Here is a 17873-nt window from a genome sequence, read left to right on the forward strand (position 1 = left end):
ACTTGCGTTAATGACACACGTTCTGCGAACATCAACAAAGTAAACGAACAACTGTCACCCATTAAATTATAACAATTTTTCAAAATGGCGAATAATTTTATTTCAAAAACTAAAGGAGCTCTAATTGGCTAATATCAAATTACATGCATCTGTCTAAATAGTTTTAAAAAAATTGCCCGCATACATTATAACGTGAATATACATTCTTTGACAGGAAGTGGATTTAAATAATTCTGCAATAAACATGAACTATTTTTTTTATAAGGTCAAAAGTACGAAACGTCGCAATTTTTACCACTTCTGCTTTAGGGATCAAGGGTTCCTAGCAGACTTATTGAGAAAAGTTCATATTTGAAAAAAATCTACTCGCAACTTAGTGGATTTGAAAAAATTGGATTAAAAGATAAATTATTTTGAGAAGGGTCCGTTTTTAAGTTAAAATATTTTGTGAAGGGTCCATTTTAATTAAAAGATATTTTGTGAAGTGTTCGTTAACGGATCCAAATTTCTTCTAAACAGACCCCTGGCAGCATAGGCTAAATACCAAATATTTGTATGTTGCATCTCTAATCTAGTAGCAGCAATAGCTGTTTATTTTTGAAATTTTTTCTTAATTAAACTTTTACAATGTTGAGCATAATCTTGAATCCATTTACAATTTAAAAACTCATTGAAAAGGTTTTTTGCAATAACAGGACCCTATTTGCACGAATTCGCAAAACAGGACCCTGGTTGAAAGAATGCGACTTAAAGCTTATTTTATATTCACAAATTACGAGTAATTTTTTCACAATATTACAAAAGCGGACCTTTCACAAAATGTCTGGACTGACCCCTGCTATAATTCACTATTTACTTAATTTTTCGGTTGCCTTTATGAAATTATTTCAATTAAAATCAAAAGAAAATGGCACTTTTTAAAGGAAAACACAATATTTCTGAAAACTATTCTTCTATAAATTGAACAAATTCTGAATATTAAATATTGTATTGCCTACCTCGTTTTTCAAAACAAAATAAAATAATTCTTCAGAGATTAATTTCGCTAATAACAATTTTTAACAGCTGTTACCTTTATAAACTTTATTTATAAAGTCCGGGTTCCGCTGAAAGAAGATTGATTATTTAAGAGTTCCGTAACCGGAAAAAAAAATTATAAATCGCTGATGTAGAAAATTTGACGCACAAAGAAAACCTGTATAAATTCATAATACAGATGTAAATGACGAACGGCGCACTTATAAATTAATAAAATCTGTAATCCAATACTTTTTTTAAACAAATGATTTAAAAAAAGGCTCAAATAATTTTGAAATTAAAAGATAAAGAATATTGCAGCTAAACATTTTTGTCAGAAGTTAATTTATTCGTTACACTTGAAAAATCTGTGATAATTGAATTGCTAATTTCAAATGCTTTTAAAACAAATGATAAAGACTTGATTTAAATTTTTCTGTATGACACATTTGAATCACTTAAGATTTCTTACTGAATTTGCTAAATATTAAATAAGTGAAAGGATCCTCAATTTAAACTTGTTTTTTTACATCTTGTCTCTTAATATAGCGTTTTTTTAGCTTTAGTTTTTTTAGCGTTTAGCTTCATAAAATAACTCAAGTTTATTCAGATAAAAAATTTTAATAACAAATCAAGTCAAAAATAGACTATACTAAAAAGTCTAATGCAGTTAGTGGATGGTTCTTCATATACGAACTCTTATTTTCTAAAAATCGTTTTTTTTTGTTTGTTATTAAATCATATAAATAAAAAGGAGAGAGAATTTCGAGTTGATAAAGTTCTGTGATTATTGACTGCTCTGGACCCACATGAAAATATGCAATCAGTGAACGATCCCCCAAGTCAAGCTGAAGGATTGTAATACTGATCTAATAATAGAACAGGTCAAGAAGATAACATAACGCGACGTAAACAATGGCACTTCATCAGGGAAGAAATTATGAAGAAATAAAATTTAATTTTCAATTAGACAGTACATTTGATAATGTATACAGTTACTAAATTAGCGATGCAACATATAAATATTTGGTATTTAGCCTATACTGCTGGCTTAACGCAGAATATTCATTTCGGACGAATAAAGGAAGAAGCGTCTGCCGAAGACAAAATTTAGTTCGTTTACATCTGTCTTTCTTCCCCCCTTTTCCTGGGAAGGGTTAATTCGATTAATAAAACAATAATGAAGATAAACAAATTTGTGAAAGGTCCGATTAAAAGATAAATTATTTTGTGAAGGGTCCGTTTTTAAGTTAAAAAATTTTGTGAAGGGTCCATTTTTATGAAAATATATTTTGTGAAGGTTTCGTTAACAGACCCAAATTTCTTCTAAACAGACCCCTGAGAATTATTTAACTTTAATCTCAATAACCGATTATTGTTACTTGCAATTCTAAAACTGGTTATTTTCCAGTTATGGTATAAAAAATTTCCAGTTTTTTTTTTCGTAAAAAAAATTGCACTATTCCCTGCTTTTCTGAGTTAAAATAAAATTCCCTGATAATTTACATTTTCCCAGTTTTCCTTGACACGTGGAAGCCCTGTGTATAGTTGTTGATCAACAAAAGTTCCGAGAGATATTCGGTTCGATTTCTGACGACGGGGCGGGAAGCCTGAAATCAGGAGTATTTGGTAGAATGCAGCGAATTGCATGTGTGAGTGCAGGAATTCTTTCAAAGAACCTGGCTCAGTGTACGTTCATGCAAGTAGTTCATCCAACATGTCGATTGGTGCTTTCATACGATACGGATGTCGGTACTCGGTAGGCCATAACGGATTAAATGATACCATCGTGAAAACCAAGCTTTCTGTATGATTCATAGCTGTTATCAACAGTGCAATGAAAAAAAAATTCTTTTATAAAAATGGTAAATAAAGTACTTTTTACAAAAACTCCACCTATAACAGGGGTTTCCAACTTACACGAGGCCGGGGGCCACAATTAAAAACACAAATCAAATGGCGGGCCACAACTTTGTCAAAATTTCATGTAGGACTCTTTTATGTTTGAAGGAACATTAAATATTACTGTCAGATTTTTACCAAGTTGTACAAAATAAAAGTATTGAATTACAAATTAAAATAAGAAGTTGATTTTTAAAAATATCTATATTAATAATATTTAAAAAAATATTAAATAAGTAATAAAAATTCGGGCTACAATAACTTTAATGTGCACCTATGTATTGCAACAGATATCTAATTGTTAAGATATAAAACTTTAAAAAGGTTAATATTAAAACTTACATAGTAGCACACAAAATGTTCAATGAGAAAATTGAGGTCTGTCTGCTGCAACCATCAGAGAATAGATCAAATTAGTGGTTTCACTTAAACTTTACAAATGTGTGTGTCAATATTTTCGTCCTAAATTAGTGGTTTCAAAAAGTCAAATCGGAAAATTTCTTCGAGAAAATTTCTGATACACACATGCTAAATTATATTCACAAAATACAAAAAAATGAAATAAAAAAAGAGCAACATACACGATTATTTTTGTATTTGAATAAATATTTTCTTGGATGCAAAACCTGAGAAATAAATTTTTTTGCACCGTTGGTATGTTAAATTTCACAGAAACGAAGAAATTAGGTTTTTATTAACGAGAAAAATATTTAAAACCCATATAGATTTTTTTACGAAAATTGTCAGCAAAAAATAACAACTAATACATTTTAATTCGCGGGCCACAAAAAAAGGCTCCCCGGATGCGGCCCCCGGGCCGCCAGTTGCGAACCCCTGACCTATAAGGAACTTTAACTCCACACTTGAAGCACCCATAAGGTACCAAAAATAAGCACCTCAGCACTTTTTCAAAACTCTACGCATTAGTACGATTTCGAAAAATTTGCTAATTTGAGAAGAAAAAATCATTAATAACTTGTGGAATTTCGAGCCGCAAAAAAACATGCTATCTTTTCCGTGGTTCAATTCCTTAAAAACTTACAAGCGTCAAAAGCTTGCCGAATCCTGATCCTTTTAGTTTTTTTCTTTCTCCTTTTATTTTGCACTCAAAATTATTACTTATTACCAGGGGTCTGTCCAGACATTTTGTGAAAGGTCCGTTTTTCGTGAAATTGTGAAAAAAATTACTCACATTCTTTCAACCAGGGTCCGCTTTTATGAATTTGTGCAAATAGGGTCCGTTATTGCAAAAGAAAAACTTTTTAAAGGAGTTCTTAAATTGTTAAGGCATACAAGATTATGCTCAACACTGTAAAATTATAATTAAAAAAAATTGAATTTTAAAAAATAAACAATTGCTGCTTCTAAATTAGAGATGCAACATACAAATATTTGGTATTTAGCCTATACTGCTGAACGCAGGATATTCATTTCGGACGAATAATGGAAGAATCGTCTGCCGAAGACAAAACTTAATTCGTTTACATCCATCTTTCTTGTTTTCTGCCCTGGAAAGGGTTTATTCGACTAACAAAATAATAATGTAGATAAACAAATTTGTGAAGGGTCCAATTAAAAGAAAAATCGCTTTGTGAAGGGTCCGTTTTTAAGTTAAAATATTTTGTGAAGGGTCCGTTTTTATGAAAAGATATTTTGTGAAGGGTCCGTTAACGGACCCAAATTTCTTCTAAACAGACCCCTGATTACATTGGTTTTCTTTCTGACATAAAGAATTTATTTATGTTTACCTTTCAGGGGTCTGTTTAAAAGAAATTTGGGTCCGTTAACGGACCCTTCACATAATATTTTTTCATAAAAACGGACCCTTCACAAAATATTTTTAACTAAAAACGGACCCTTCACAAATTTATTTATCTTCATTATTATTTTGTTAATCAAATAAACCCTTTCCAGGGCAGAAAACAAGAAAGATGGATGTAAACGAATTAAGTTTTGTCTTCGGCAGACGATTCTTCCATTATTCGTCCGAAATGAATATTCTGCGTTCGCAGTATAGGCTAAATACCAAATATTTGTATATTGCATCTCTAATTTGAATGCAGCAATTGTTGTTTATTTTTTAAAATTTATTTTTTTAATTATAATTTTACAGTGTTGAGCATAATCTTGTATGTCTTTACAATTTAAAAACTCCTTGAAAAAGTTTTTTTTTTTGCAATAACGGACCCTATTTGCAAAATTCATAAAAGCGGACCCTGGTTGAAAGAATGTGAGTAATTTTTTCACAATTTCACGAAAAACGGACCTTTCACAAAATGTCTGGACAGACCCCTGCCTTTGAAGCATATTTTAGAACAACAAATATCGTTGGTGCCGAAGTAACGGCTGTGTCTCGATTAAGTACAGTGAGCAAAAAAATAAACAAATCACGTTGTTTAACTTAAAATATAATGATCGGATCTTCACGTTCTAGGACTCAATCTTAATGCTTCGATGGGCTGAATGTAAATATGCTAATTAATTAATTCATGCGGATGATATTACGAAATCAGAAACAAAAATATACTTTCTCTGAATAAACATTCATTTTTTTTTTTTTGACAAATCGAATTTGTGACCATCAAATTAGCCGCAATCTGGAAAAATAATTAAAGTAGTTTGACCAAGAGAGCTGTAAATAGTGAAATTTTTTCTTTTTGGGTATTTCTCTGTATCTCGAGAATTTTTTAGGTGAATTGAAAAATTTTGACACAAGATTTTAAAATCCATTTATCCGAAGATCATGTTAAAAAGTAACTTTTATTAAATAGTTATTAATTTTTGCTGTTTCGTTTAATACTAATCGAAAAATGTTAAATTGTAAGGTATACAATTTATTACATCATTCTATACATTCAAAGTTTGAGCGCAATTGGTCGAATAGTTTATGAGAAAGCAAATTTTACTAAAATCGTATATTTAAAATTCGATTTCTCGAGAACTATTTTCGACCGATTTCGCACGAATTTTGCATTATGCCATTAAATTCTTTAAAACGATGCAAAAAAAAATTTTTTTTTAGAATTATTAAATAAAATAAGAAGTTATTTTTTTCATGGAATTATCGTGGGATAAACCAGAGGTATGTCCAGACATTTTGTGAAAGGTCCGTTTTTCAGGAAATTGTGAAAAAATTACTCACATTCCTTCAACCAGGGTCCGCTTTTATGAATTTGTGCAAATAGGGTCCGTTATTGCAAAAAAAAAACTCTTTCAAGGAGTTTTTAAATTGTAAAGGCATACAAGATTATGCTCAACACTAAAATTATAATTAAAAAAATTTAATTTTAAAAATTAAACAATAATTGATGCTTCTAAATTAGAGATGCAACATACAAATATTTGATATTTAGCCTATACTGCTAAACGCAGAATATTAATTTCGGACGAATAATGGAAGAATCGTCTGCCAAAGACAAAACTTAATTCGTTTACATCCATCTTTCTTGTTTTTTGCCCTGGAACGGGTTTATTCGATTAACAAAATAATAATGAAGATAAACAAATTTGTGAAGGGTTCGATTAAAAGAAAAATCATTTTGTGAAGGTTCCGTTTTCAAGTTAAAATATTTTGTGAAGGGTCCGTTAACGGACCCAAATTTCTTCTAAACAGACCCCTGGATAAACGAATTATACAATTGTGTGCAAAATATTTTCAATTCACTTAAAAAGTTCTTGAGATATGGTGAAATACACAAAAAGTAAAATTAACATTAAAGGGTCTAAACTTTGGACAGCTTTACTAATTTAACTATTGAAACCAGATTTCCCAGATAGTGGCTACCACCTATATTTTGGGGTCAGAAATCAGAACCGGTAAAAATTGGTATGTTTGTCCGATCATTTGATCAATTAATTCAGGGTGGTTCATTTATTTTTCATGTTCACTGTACAATAACGTGGTAATAGTAATTCCATGCATCAGATCAATGTTTCAATCCTCAGATTTAAATAGCCTTAAAAATTGAAAATCATTCATCAACTGGAAGCTTAAGCTGTTTTATCACAGTAAAACAACTTAGGTATAATTTTGAGTAATAAAAAAAACATTGTTCATAAAATTTGTTAAAATTTTAACAGAATTAACTATTATACATTAAGAATCCTCCTTATATTTAAACCAACGTCAAAGTTGTATTTAAATCAATCCTTATACTTAAATCAACTAAGAACTGATTTTAATAATCTTATTATGCTTCTCAACACAAAAACAAACAACATAATTATTCTTATTTGTAAATAGAAAAAAGAAGTAGAAAAAAAAGGATTGCCTTAAACACCCGCAATAATTAAAACAGAAATTGATTTCTTGAAATTTTGATAATCTAAATCGCGAAAAGTTCCTTAGCCAGAAAACAAAAGTAATAATGCAGTAATTGGTCAAAGGATTGCTACATTTTACTTATGAAAAGAAACTTTAAACATGAGTTAAATTATAAGAAATTTCTTTCTTCACATTTAAAAATAAAATCCTCCATTTTACCGATTTTCTTACATTTTGATAATTAAAAGAAGTTTATTAACCCGAAAACAAGATTTATGATGCAATAATCGAACAAAAAAATCACAATTACTTACATACAAATGAAAGAAAACTTAAAACACACGTGAAATTTTAAGAGACTTACTTCTTCCCATTTTTTTATTAAAAAAATATAGTTTTTGCCGATTTCCAGACTATTATTTCCTAATTAAAATAGTTCAGTTAGTTAATCTGAAAACAAAAGTGATAATACAGTACAGTGATTCCGCTAAAATTATTATATTCTTAGGATCTAGGACCCTTGTTAAAAATTATATAAATCATTTAAAACATATTATATATTTTCATAATTCTGCGTGAAATAATATAAATTTGCACTACTAATATTACTAATAAAAAAAAAATCTAAAGAATAGACGGGAATGGCGCTCAATAAAATTAAATAAATAAATGAAACATAAAATTGATTTGTGATATTGTTGAGTTGAGATGTATGGGAGCAGACGATTAATTCTCTACTCATTTATAGATCGCTTTTGAAAGTATTCTCACCCATTAAATGGTAAAGAATTTCAAAACAAAGAAAGAATTATTGAAGTCAATGTTTTGTTTCGATTTGATTGTAATTTGATATCATTATTATTTTCAATTTCTCCAGCTGTAATTAATACAGAAAAAGAAATAAATAATATTTTGTTCTTTTAAAGTTTGTTTTAATTCTACGGACATAAATCTGTTGGCGCAATTTTTCCCCTCAATGGGGAATTTGACACGCTATAGCGCGTAAGAAAGCGCCAACATAAGATCCTTAAAACTTTATGCATTTGAATAAAAAGAAAGCTGAAACATTTGTATGCATTAATATAGGTTAGCCATATTTAGTTATAAAAAAAACCTGACCTTTAGTTTTTTTAGATTGATTTTGCTGAATTTCCCTCACTTATGTAACCTGTGCATAAAATTTTATTAATAATTTTTAAGTAAAGCTTCTTTCTTAGACATGAAATGCATCTAAACACTTATTCTTGCCATTAAGTTTGAAAAAACATTTTTTTTTAATTTATAATAAATTGGAATAAGACAAATTTTTCTGAAAAAAAAGCTTTGGAAAAGGTGGAAATATAGGTAATCAATAAAGTTTATTTATTTATTTTTTTAAATAAATATATAAAACATAAAATTGATCTGTGGTACTATTTACATGACGATAAATTCTCAACCAATTTATAGATCGGTCAGACTTGTAAGTATAGTACAGTACATGTAAATTTATTCATTTTTCCTGCCCTATAGGGAATTTTGGTTATATTCCATAGTTTTCCCGATTTTTCCAGTTTATTAATATTTCTTGAATTTTACCTCGTTTTTTAAAGTATGAAAAAGTCATTTTTAAAATACGACTTTTTGAAATTCAATTTCTCAGGAACTATTCGATCGATTTCGCTCAGATTTTGTATTTAAACTTACATTAAATTATATACTTTACAATTCAAATTTTTCGACTAGTATTAAATAAAATAGCTTTAAGAAATACAGGATATGTCCATTTTAAAAAGATAGATAATAAAACGATAGACGGTGCAGGTGAAATTAATCGTCATTTTAACAGCTATTGAAATTTTTACTACACTTTAAGTCATAAACTTTAATTGATTTATGAGCAGTGCAGGTAAAATCAATAGCCATTTAATCGCTACCACTTTAAACAACCACACACTAACCTCAAACTAACAGACTCTAATTTAATATTAGGTAAATAATGAAAATTATAAGAAATTTTACTTTTTCAATAAGACTAAAAAGAAGAAAGGAGATATTCTCGAATCGTGATCTGTTTAGTCGACTATAACTGCCAAGGCGCTAAGTAAATTTTTAAATTTCAAATTATTATTATTTTTTTTTTAAGTTGGTCCCTTCTGAGAATTTTTATTTAATTATTTATTTTTTTATTTGAGGAACAATTATTCTGCTCGCAACGATACGATTCAACCAGGGTTGGCAAGGTTTAGGACAGAATGGAGTAATCCAAGGTTTAAACCGTCCTGTCCAAAACCATTTTACTCAAATTATATCACAATTTTATCTGAACAATATTTAAGAGGTAAAATAAACATAGAACTAATAACATATTGATAATTAAATCTACTACAAAATATTTGTTTTTAAAAGTATAATGTTTTATAACCATTGCTTGACTCTTCAATTTTAACATTAAACAAAGGAAGATTAATCAGTGATCAAGTTCAATTGGTCCTCTCATTCAATAGTACATAACTGAAGTTCGGCCTTGCCATACAGGTTAAGCTATTAGGGACTAAGTGTGCTTGGTTTGTCATAAACAGGTTTATTTACCTATAGTACTATTCAAGAATACTGTTATTTTATTCATGTTCAATTCTTTTAGCATAGTGGTGATACATCACCAGTGTCAGTAACTGAAACTGATGTTATGCCCTTCAAAACTGTTAATACAATTTTCAGTTATTTTGTATTTCCAATTTAAACTAATATATTTATATTTAAACACAATTTTTTTGAAAAATAGATGGCTTTTTTATCATTCTGTGATGCAGAAATTATAAAATTTTCCTTAAAAAAATATTGTGAAAAACAAAAGGTTAATTTTAAAACAAATTTAGTATTTTTTTTTAAAAAATTATTATTTTTTAATATTGCATTATTTATCCTTATGCAAAAATATTATTTATCAGTATTGTTGTTGTTGTTGTTAATTTTACGTCACACTAGAGCTGCACAATGGGCTATTGGCGACGGTCGGGAAACATCCCGGAGGATGATCCGAAGACATGCCATCACAATTTTGATCCTCTGCGGAGGGGATGGCACCCGCCGCTTCGGTAGCCCGACGACTGTCGCGCGAAGTCGAGCACTTTACGGTAGCACAGTTTAACGAGGACCAATACCGCACACCCTCGGTCCCTACGCAGACTGATCCAAGTGGTCACCCACCCGCACACTGACCGTAGCCAGTGATGCTTGACTTCAGTGATTTATCAGTATTAAAAGCATATTTATATTTAAAGGATTAGGTATTCACTTTTGTTGTTCAATGAATTATGGAGCTTCAAAAATTATAAACCTTTTCCATTTATATTATATTATTTTCTTTTGTTAAGTTAAAGTAAATTGTATAAAAAATATCAAATATTTATTGAAACATGTAATTACTATGTGTACAATGGTTACACCTATAGAATTTTTACCTTTTACCAAAGTACAAGGTTTTGGACAGTTTTACCCAGTTTAAGACAGTAAAATCCATGTGTCCTGTCCAAAACCAGTTAAGGACGTCCAAAACCCCAACCCCTGGTTTCAACACATCACGATACAGAAATCATCCAGGATAAATAATTTAATTTTGTAAAACGGAATTATCTTTCTGTGATGAGCAAACTTTTAAGGTCTCATAGAATTAAACTAACCTTTCCCTTTGTAATCAAGTAAAAAAACACAAACTTAAGGGTACACATAGGTCAGTGTTTCCCAAAGTGTGGTACGCGTACCCCCAGGGGTACGGGAACATTTTAACCGGGGTACGCGTTCTCTTGCAACAGACGAAAATTTCAAAAAATTTTACTTAAAAACAAAGCTAGCCATGAAAATTTACGATGACGTATTTTCCTATTGGCTATTTTTTGCAGAGTTAACAGTTAATAATTAGTGGTGTCAACAACCAGTTGTGATTTTTAACTTTGGAGCAATTTTTTCATAGTAAAAATAAAGATATTTTTAAAAAAATATATTCATTTTTTATGAGTGGGGTATACAAAAGTCATAAGTTTGGGAAACACTGACATAGGTAATAAAAACCATAACGGAATCAGGGGTCTGTTTAGAAGAAATTTGGGTCCGTTAACGGACCCTTCACAAAATATCTTTTCATAAAAACGGACCCTTCACAAAATATTTTAACTTAAAAACGGACCCTTCACAAAATAATTTTTCTTTTAATCGGACACTTCACAAATTTGTTTATCTTCATTAATATTTTGTTAATCGAATAAACCCTTTCCAGGGCAGTAAACAAGAAAAGTGGATATAAACGAATTAAGTTTTGTCTTCGGCAGACGATTCTTCCATTATTTGTCAGAAATGAATATTCTGCGTTCAGCAGTATAGGCTAAATACCAAATATTTGTATGTTGCATCTCTAATTAAGAAGCAGCAATTGTTGGTTATTTTTTAAAATTTAATTTTTTTAATTATAATTTTACAGTGTTGAGCATAATCTTGTGTGTCTTTACAATTTAAAAACTCCTTGAAAAAGTTTTTTTTTGCAATAACGGACCCTATTTGCACAAATTCATAAAAGCGGACCCTGGTTGAAAGAATGTGAGTAATTTTTTCACAATTTCACGAAAAACGGACCTTTCACAAAATGTCTGGACAGACCCCTGGGAATATATTATATATAGGAATATACTTAGGAACTACAGCGTTAATCACTGGCTATCGATAATACGGGCTATACATAAGTTGAACAAATAAGACATTATCACAACCATTAACAATAAATATCGAATACATTAATACCGAGTTCATCATTGATTACTATAACTATCGAATACGATATAATTGCGATTAGTCGATAACATAACATATCAAAATGATAGTATCGCGATTAATGGTATTATACCTAGAGATAGTTATTCAATACGATATTGTGAGAGTTGATGAATTTTGATTGCGTAGCGAAATAATTGACGAATGTCAACAAATCTATATAAAATAATAGCCTTTGAAAAATATCACGCTATATTTCCGATTGTTAAATATCGATATACATCACGATATTAAAATTCATATTGATATCGATATACATCACGATATTAAAATTCATACTATAGGGTACGATGTTCATGTTTGGCAACACCTCTAAAGCGCAGTCCCTATAAATTAATTGTATTAATTAACAGTTATTAATTGTGTACAATCAATAACTGTTAATTAATACAATTAATTAACTGTACACAATTATGAAATTGTAAAAAAAATCTATTGAATGACAAAACTCTTAACAATGTACTCACTTTCAATGTATTATAATCCACTAAATCTGATGTCCTATCTTCCCATTCGACATTTACTTTTCTTCCGAAGACTAAGCAATCGTCTGAAAACAAAATTCTTCTCGCTTTAGAAGCCGCACGATGCGTTTCATACTCCACAAAAACAAAACCACGGTTTTTTCCAGGTTCCATTGCATTTTGATTCATTTCGACACCAACAACCCCCTCAGTCAATTGTTTAAATTCTTTCAACGCCATATCACGAGTGACCGTATGTGGTATGCCACCGACAAAGATCCTGGTATTATCTATAGATGGAACAACACCAATAAATCGATTGCATCTTATTGGATAGTTATTGAGAGCTCTGACAGCTTTGGCGGCGTCTTCTTTATTGGTGTAAGTCGCAAAGGCAAAACCTCGGGTGGATGTGCTAAAGTCAACCATTAATCGAAATTCATAAATGCGGCCTACTGTCGAAAATAAACGCATCAGTTCTTCTTCGAAAACATAACGGGGTAATTTTCCGATGAAAACTTCGCAGCCCTTTGGTGGCGGAGGGCCGTACCAGTCAGGAGGAGGCCCATATTTTTTCTGGCCTTTTTCTTGCACAAATACGTATTTTTCAGCCATTACTAAGCCGAATTGTGATTTCCAAACATTCGACACGAAAAAAAATTTCGAATGAAAATTGAAAATATAATTCGAAAATGAACACTTGTACTCAAGGACAATAAAAGGCGCCGGAGCCTTTACCCCTCAAACCCTATACATCTGCGCGAGGTTGAGGTGCCATTGGAATTGGAGCTACATATAAACAAAACTCTTCATTGGCCACGTTCATTAGCCCCACCCTTATTAGAACGTTATACTTTTGGTTTTGTTCGCGACTGACAGAATTTTCCAAACGATAATTGGAAATATACAGCGTATATGAAAACGATTGTTAAAAAATTATGAAAAATTGAAAAGCGAACAAGGTATCGTTTGCTTCTGAGATGACGAATTAATAGAGAAATAAAAGAACTTAATCAAATTCCATATTACTTTTATAAATGTTTTTTTTTAAAAAAACAAATAAGATTAGTATTTTTTTTTACTACATTTACATCTTTTACTACATTATCTAAATTTTTTTACTTAACGTTTCATTCATAAACAATGAGCATTCCATCAGAAATTGTAAATATTAAGCTATAACTTTAAATTATTTATTTTTATTTTTTTTTTCAGTTATTACTATCTTCGCATTTTAATATTTATAATACAATCGATAAACATGATTCAATTTGATTTCGATTAGCACGACTTATTAATAAATAAAGTATATAGATATATAAAAAATGGTGGAGTACTAATCTTATCTGATTTTAAATGCTAGTGAAATTAGGCTAATCTCTGTGAAATTAATAAAATTAAAATTGTTTTAAAATGCAATTTGTGACTTCAAATGATTTTTTATTTATTATTCAATTTTTGTCAAGGATTCTAAATATTTATTGGGTGTGCAAATTAGTTCGGTCCGTTTTTTTTTTGTTTTCAAAAATGCATTTATTTCAGAATAAAATGAATGAACAGATTAATCAAAGTATTGTCCATCGCTGACTACTACTTTTCCCCACCTCTCAGGCAATTTTCGAATTCCATTTCGAAAAAATGTCCCGTCTTTTGAGGCGATCCAAGTTAGGAGCCAATTTTCGATTTCTGCGAAAGAAGTGAACTGGTGACCTGCCAAATCGTGCTCCATCCGTCGGAACAACCAGTAATCAGAAGGATCAATGTCCAGCGTATACAGCGGATGGGGTAAAATATCCCACTTGAGCGTTTCCAAATAATTTTTTTCGAAGTCAGACTGACCGTTATTAGGCAGAAAAATAACTTTGTCATGTCTTTGCTCGTATTCCGGCCGTTTTTCTCGTAATGCACGGCTCAAACGAATCAATTGTAGCCTGTACCGATCACTAGGTTGTAGCAGCTCATAGTATACAACACCATTCACCATTCTTGAAACGTCGAAACCATTCCCTACATGATTTATCAGTTGGAGCATTGTCAACATAAACTTCTACAAGAATTCGATACGCTTCAGCTGTGCTTTTCTTCCAATTAAAGCAGAAACATGAAACCTCCCACAAATGGTGCTTCGTTACCACAAAACTTGACATACTCAACAAAGTAAAAAATAGGGTTTTTGTATGAAACTCAAAGCGATATAAACTGAATATTATTGACAGATGTTTAACCTCTCTGAAACCACCGAAACCAGCTGTCAATATGAAACATTCATAACAGCAGAGCCATCTCTTAAAAACGGACCGAACTAATTTGTACTCCCAATATATTAAAGGCGGTTACCGTAAAACGCTGAATGATAGATCATATGACACAGTCGTATTATATCTATAAAAATAAAGTTGAGATTAATTTGCAAAAAGTGAACAATAATTTTTTTTTCTTCAAATCTTTATTGCATTTTTCTCAAGTGTCTATACAGATTTTACGATTGATATTTTTCATTAATATTTGATGTGAGAATACTTTTAAATTAGACTATAGTTCATTTAATTTATTTCTTTTGCTTTATTATTATTTTGATTTGAAATGCAATTTGTGACTTCGATTGCGCAATGTTTTTTTCCATTCTTTTTTACTCAATTTTTGTCAAGGATTCTAAATATATATTGGGTGTGCAAATTAGTTCGGATTACTTATCTACACTCTATAACAAAAAATCGACACACCAAGAACGCACTAGGACGCGCAAAATCGACGCTCGATCAGGCTGGAATGATGCCGACTGGGGACGTATAGTCTTTAGCGACGAATCCCGCTTCCAACTGTGTCCTGACGATCATCGAAGATGTGTTTGGAGACGCACAGGGCAGAGGGGGATCCTGCCTTCACTATTGCACACCACACCGGCCCTCAACAAGGCATTATGGTCTGGGGTGCCATTTCCTTTGACAGCCGGACCTCTTTGGTCGTCATTAGAGGTACACTTACTGCACAGCGGTACGTCGACGACATCCTAAGACCTGTTTTACTACCGTTCCTTTCGCAGCGCCCTGGGCTGGTTTTTCAGCAGGACAATGCCAGACCACATACGGCACGTGTTGCTATGAACTGTCTGCAAGCCTGTCAAACTCTTCCTTGGCCTGCCAGAACACCAGATCTCTCTCCCATCGAGCATGTCTGGGATATGATGGGAAGGCGATTGCATCTGGCACGGAATGTTGATGACCTCGTTCGACAATTGGATCGAATTTGGTAGGAAATACCGCAAGAGACCATCCGGAAGCTTTATCGGTCTATGCCACGCCGTGTGGCAGCTTGTATCCTGACTAGAGGCGGTTCAACACCTTATTGAACGTGTTACTGTAACTCTGCAATAAATTATTCATTTGTTCTGAAATTTTAATCATTTACTATTCTGTACATTGTCTTCCTATCCACCAATTTTCGTTTCAATCGGACTACTCCTTCTTGGTGCGTCGATTTTTTTGTTATAGAGTGTATATTATAAGTCCATAATTTTTTTTTTTTTTAATTTAATGATAAACATTATCAGATAAAAGATTTATAAAACGAATTTCGTTTCAAATAAAAATTATTTGAACAGTATTTTGCAGATTGCGAATATCCGCCATGGTTTGAAGGTCAAAATTTCTAATTCGTTTAATAAGGTAGCCGTTTCCAATTTGTTTCCGCTATGGAACCATAAATTATCGATCTCCTTTTTGGTGGAAATCCGACACTTAATGAATAATTTTCTTTAGCATTTGTGAATATATTAATAAAAGAAGAACTATTAGTTATTTTAAAAATATTTAATGATTGAAATTTTATTAATTATTCTGAAAATATTTAATGAATGTATAAAGCATGATTTTTTTTGTATCATATCGTTTTATCAATATTTGTCTTAAAATTAGATTTTATGTCAGAAGGTTAAAATTACAGGTTTGGACGAGCATCTCGTCTAGTTTATAATTAGATTTTAGTGTGTGCATAAACTGAAAACGAATAAGCTGAAATATGGTTTTCGTTGAAATAAAAAACGAAAAATGGAGAAAATAACTATCGATAAGGTTATACTACTTCATTGCTACTTTTATTTGATTCGAAATACTGATGAAATTTTTGATAAATGCATTGCCTTTTCATTATTCATATAATATGGTGTTATTAGAATTTAATTCTACTTTTTACATTTTTTAATTCTACTTTTCTTTTCATTTTTATTTATTAATTTCTTAAAAATAATGTAAATGTTAAATAAACAATGGATAATTAATTAAACATAAATTTAATAATAGTTTTCGAAAATCATAACTGATTAAAAATGTCCTAACTCTCGGAACCCCCGTGACCCTTCCACGGTACCCTAGGGCTCGCGGAACCATTTAATTCTACTACGTTGATTTTTTAATTCTACTTTTCTTTTCATTTTTATTTATTAATTTCTTAAAAATAATGGAAATGTTAAATAAGCAATGGATAATTAATTAAACATAAATTTAATAATAGTTTTCGAAAATCATAACTGATTAAAAATGTCCTAACTCTCGGAACCCCCGTGACCCTTCCACGGTACCCTAGGGCTCACGGAACCATTTAATTCTACTACGTTGATTTTTTAATTCTACTTTTCTTTTCATTTTTATTTATTAATTTCTTAAAAATAATGGAAATGTTAAATAAGCAATGGATAATTAATTAAACATAAATTTAATAATAGTTTTCGAAAATCATAACTGATTAAAAATGTCCTAACTCTCGGAACCCCCGTGACCCTTCCACGGTACCCTAGGGCTCACGGAACCATTTATTTCTACTACGTTGATTTTTTAATTCTACTTTTCTTTTCATTTTTATTTATTAATTTCTTAAAAATAATGTAAATGTTAAATAAACAATGGATAATTAATTAAACATAAATTTCATAATAGTTTTCGAAAATCATAACTGATTAAAAATGTCCTAACTCTCGGAACCCCCGTGACCCTTCCACGGTACCCTAGGGCTCGCGGAACCATTTAATTCTACTACGTTGATTTTTTAATTCTACTTTTCTTTTCATTTTTATTTATTAATTTCTTAAAAATAATGGAAATGTTAAATAAACAATGGATAGTTAATTAAACATAATTTTAATAATAGTTTTCGAAAATCATAACTGATTAAAAATGTCCTAACTCTCGGAACCCCCGTGACCCTTCCACGGTACCCTAGGGCTCGCGGAACTATTTAATTTTACTACGTTGATTTTTTAATTCTACTTTTCTTTTCATTTTTATTTATTAATTTCTTAAAAATAATGGAAATGTTAAATAAACAATGGATAATTAATTAAACATAAATTTAATAATAGTTTTCGAAAATCAGAACTGATTAAAAATGTCCTAACTCTCGGAACCCCCGTGACCCTTCCACGGTACCTT

At 30.7% G+C, this 17873-nt stretch overlaps 1 protein-coding gene across 1 annotated transcript in view; it reads right to left on the reverse strand.

The window, feature by feature from the left end:
• LOC107440959 (putative RNA-binding protein 46) overlaps positions 1-13182 on the reverse strand; it is a 40313-nt gene extending 27131 nt beyond the window's left edge. The window contains exon 1 of the mRNA XM_087162728.1: positions 12454-13182. Within this exon, the coding sequence (XP_087018854.1) occupies positions 12454-13065 (612 nt within the window). The 5' untranslated portion in view covers positions 13066-13182. The remainder of the gene's footprint in view (positions 1-12453) is intronic.
• Between the last annotated feature and the right edge of the window lie 4691 nt (positions 13183-17873).

The sequence above is a fragment of the Parasteatoda tepidariorum genome, chromosome 5 (genome assembly GCF_982258835.1).
Source record: "Parasteatoda tepidariorum strain Cologne lab strain chromosome 5, Ptep-v5.0, whole genome shotgun sequence".
NCBI classification, from domain to species: Eukaryota; Metazoa; Arthropoda; class Arachnida; order Araneae; family Theridiidae; genus Parasteatoda; species Parasteatoda tepidariorum.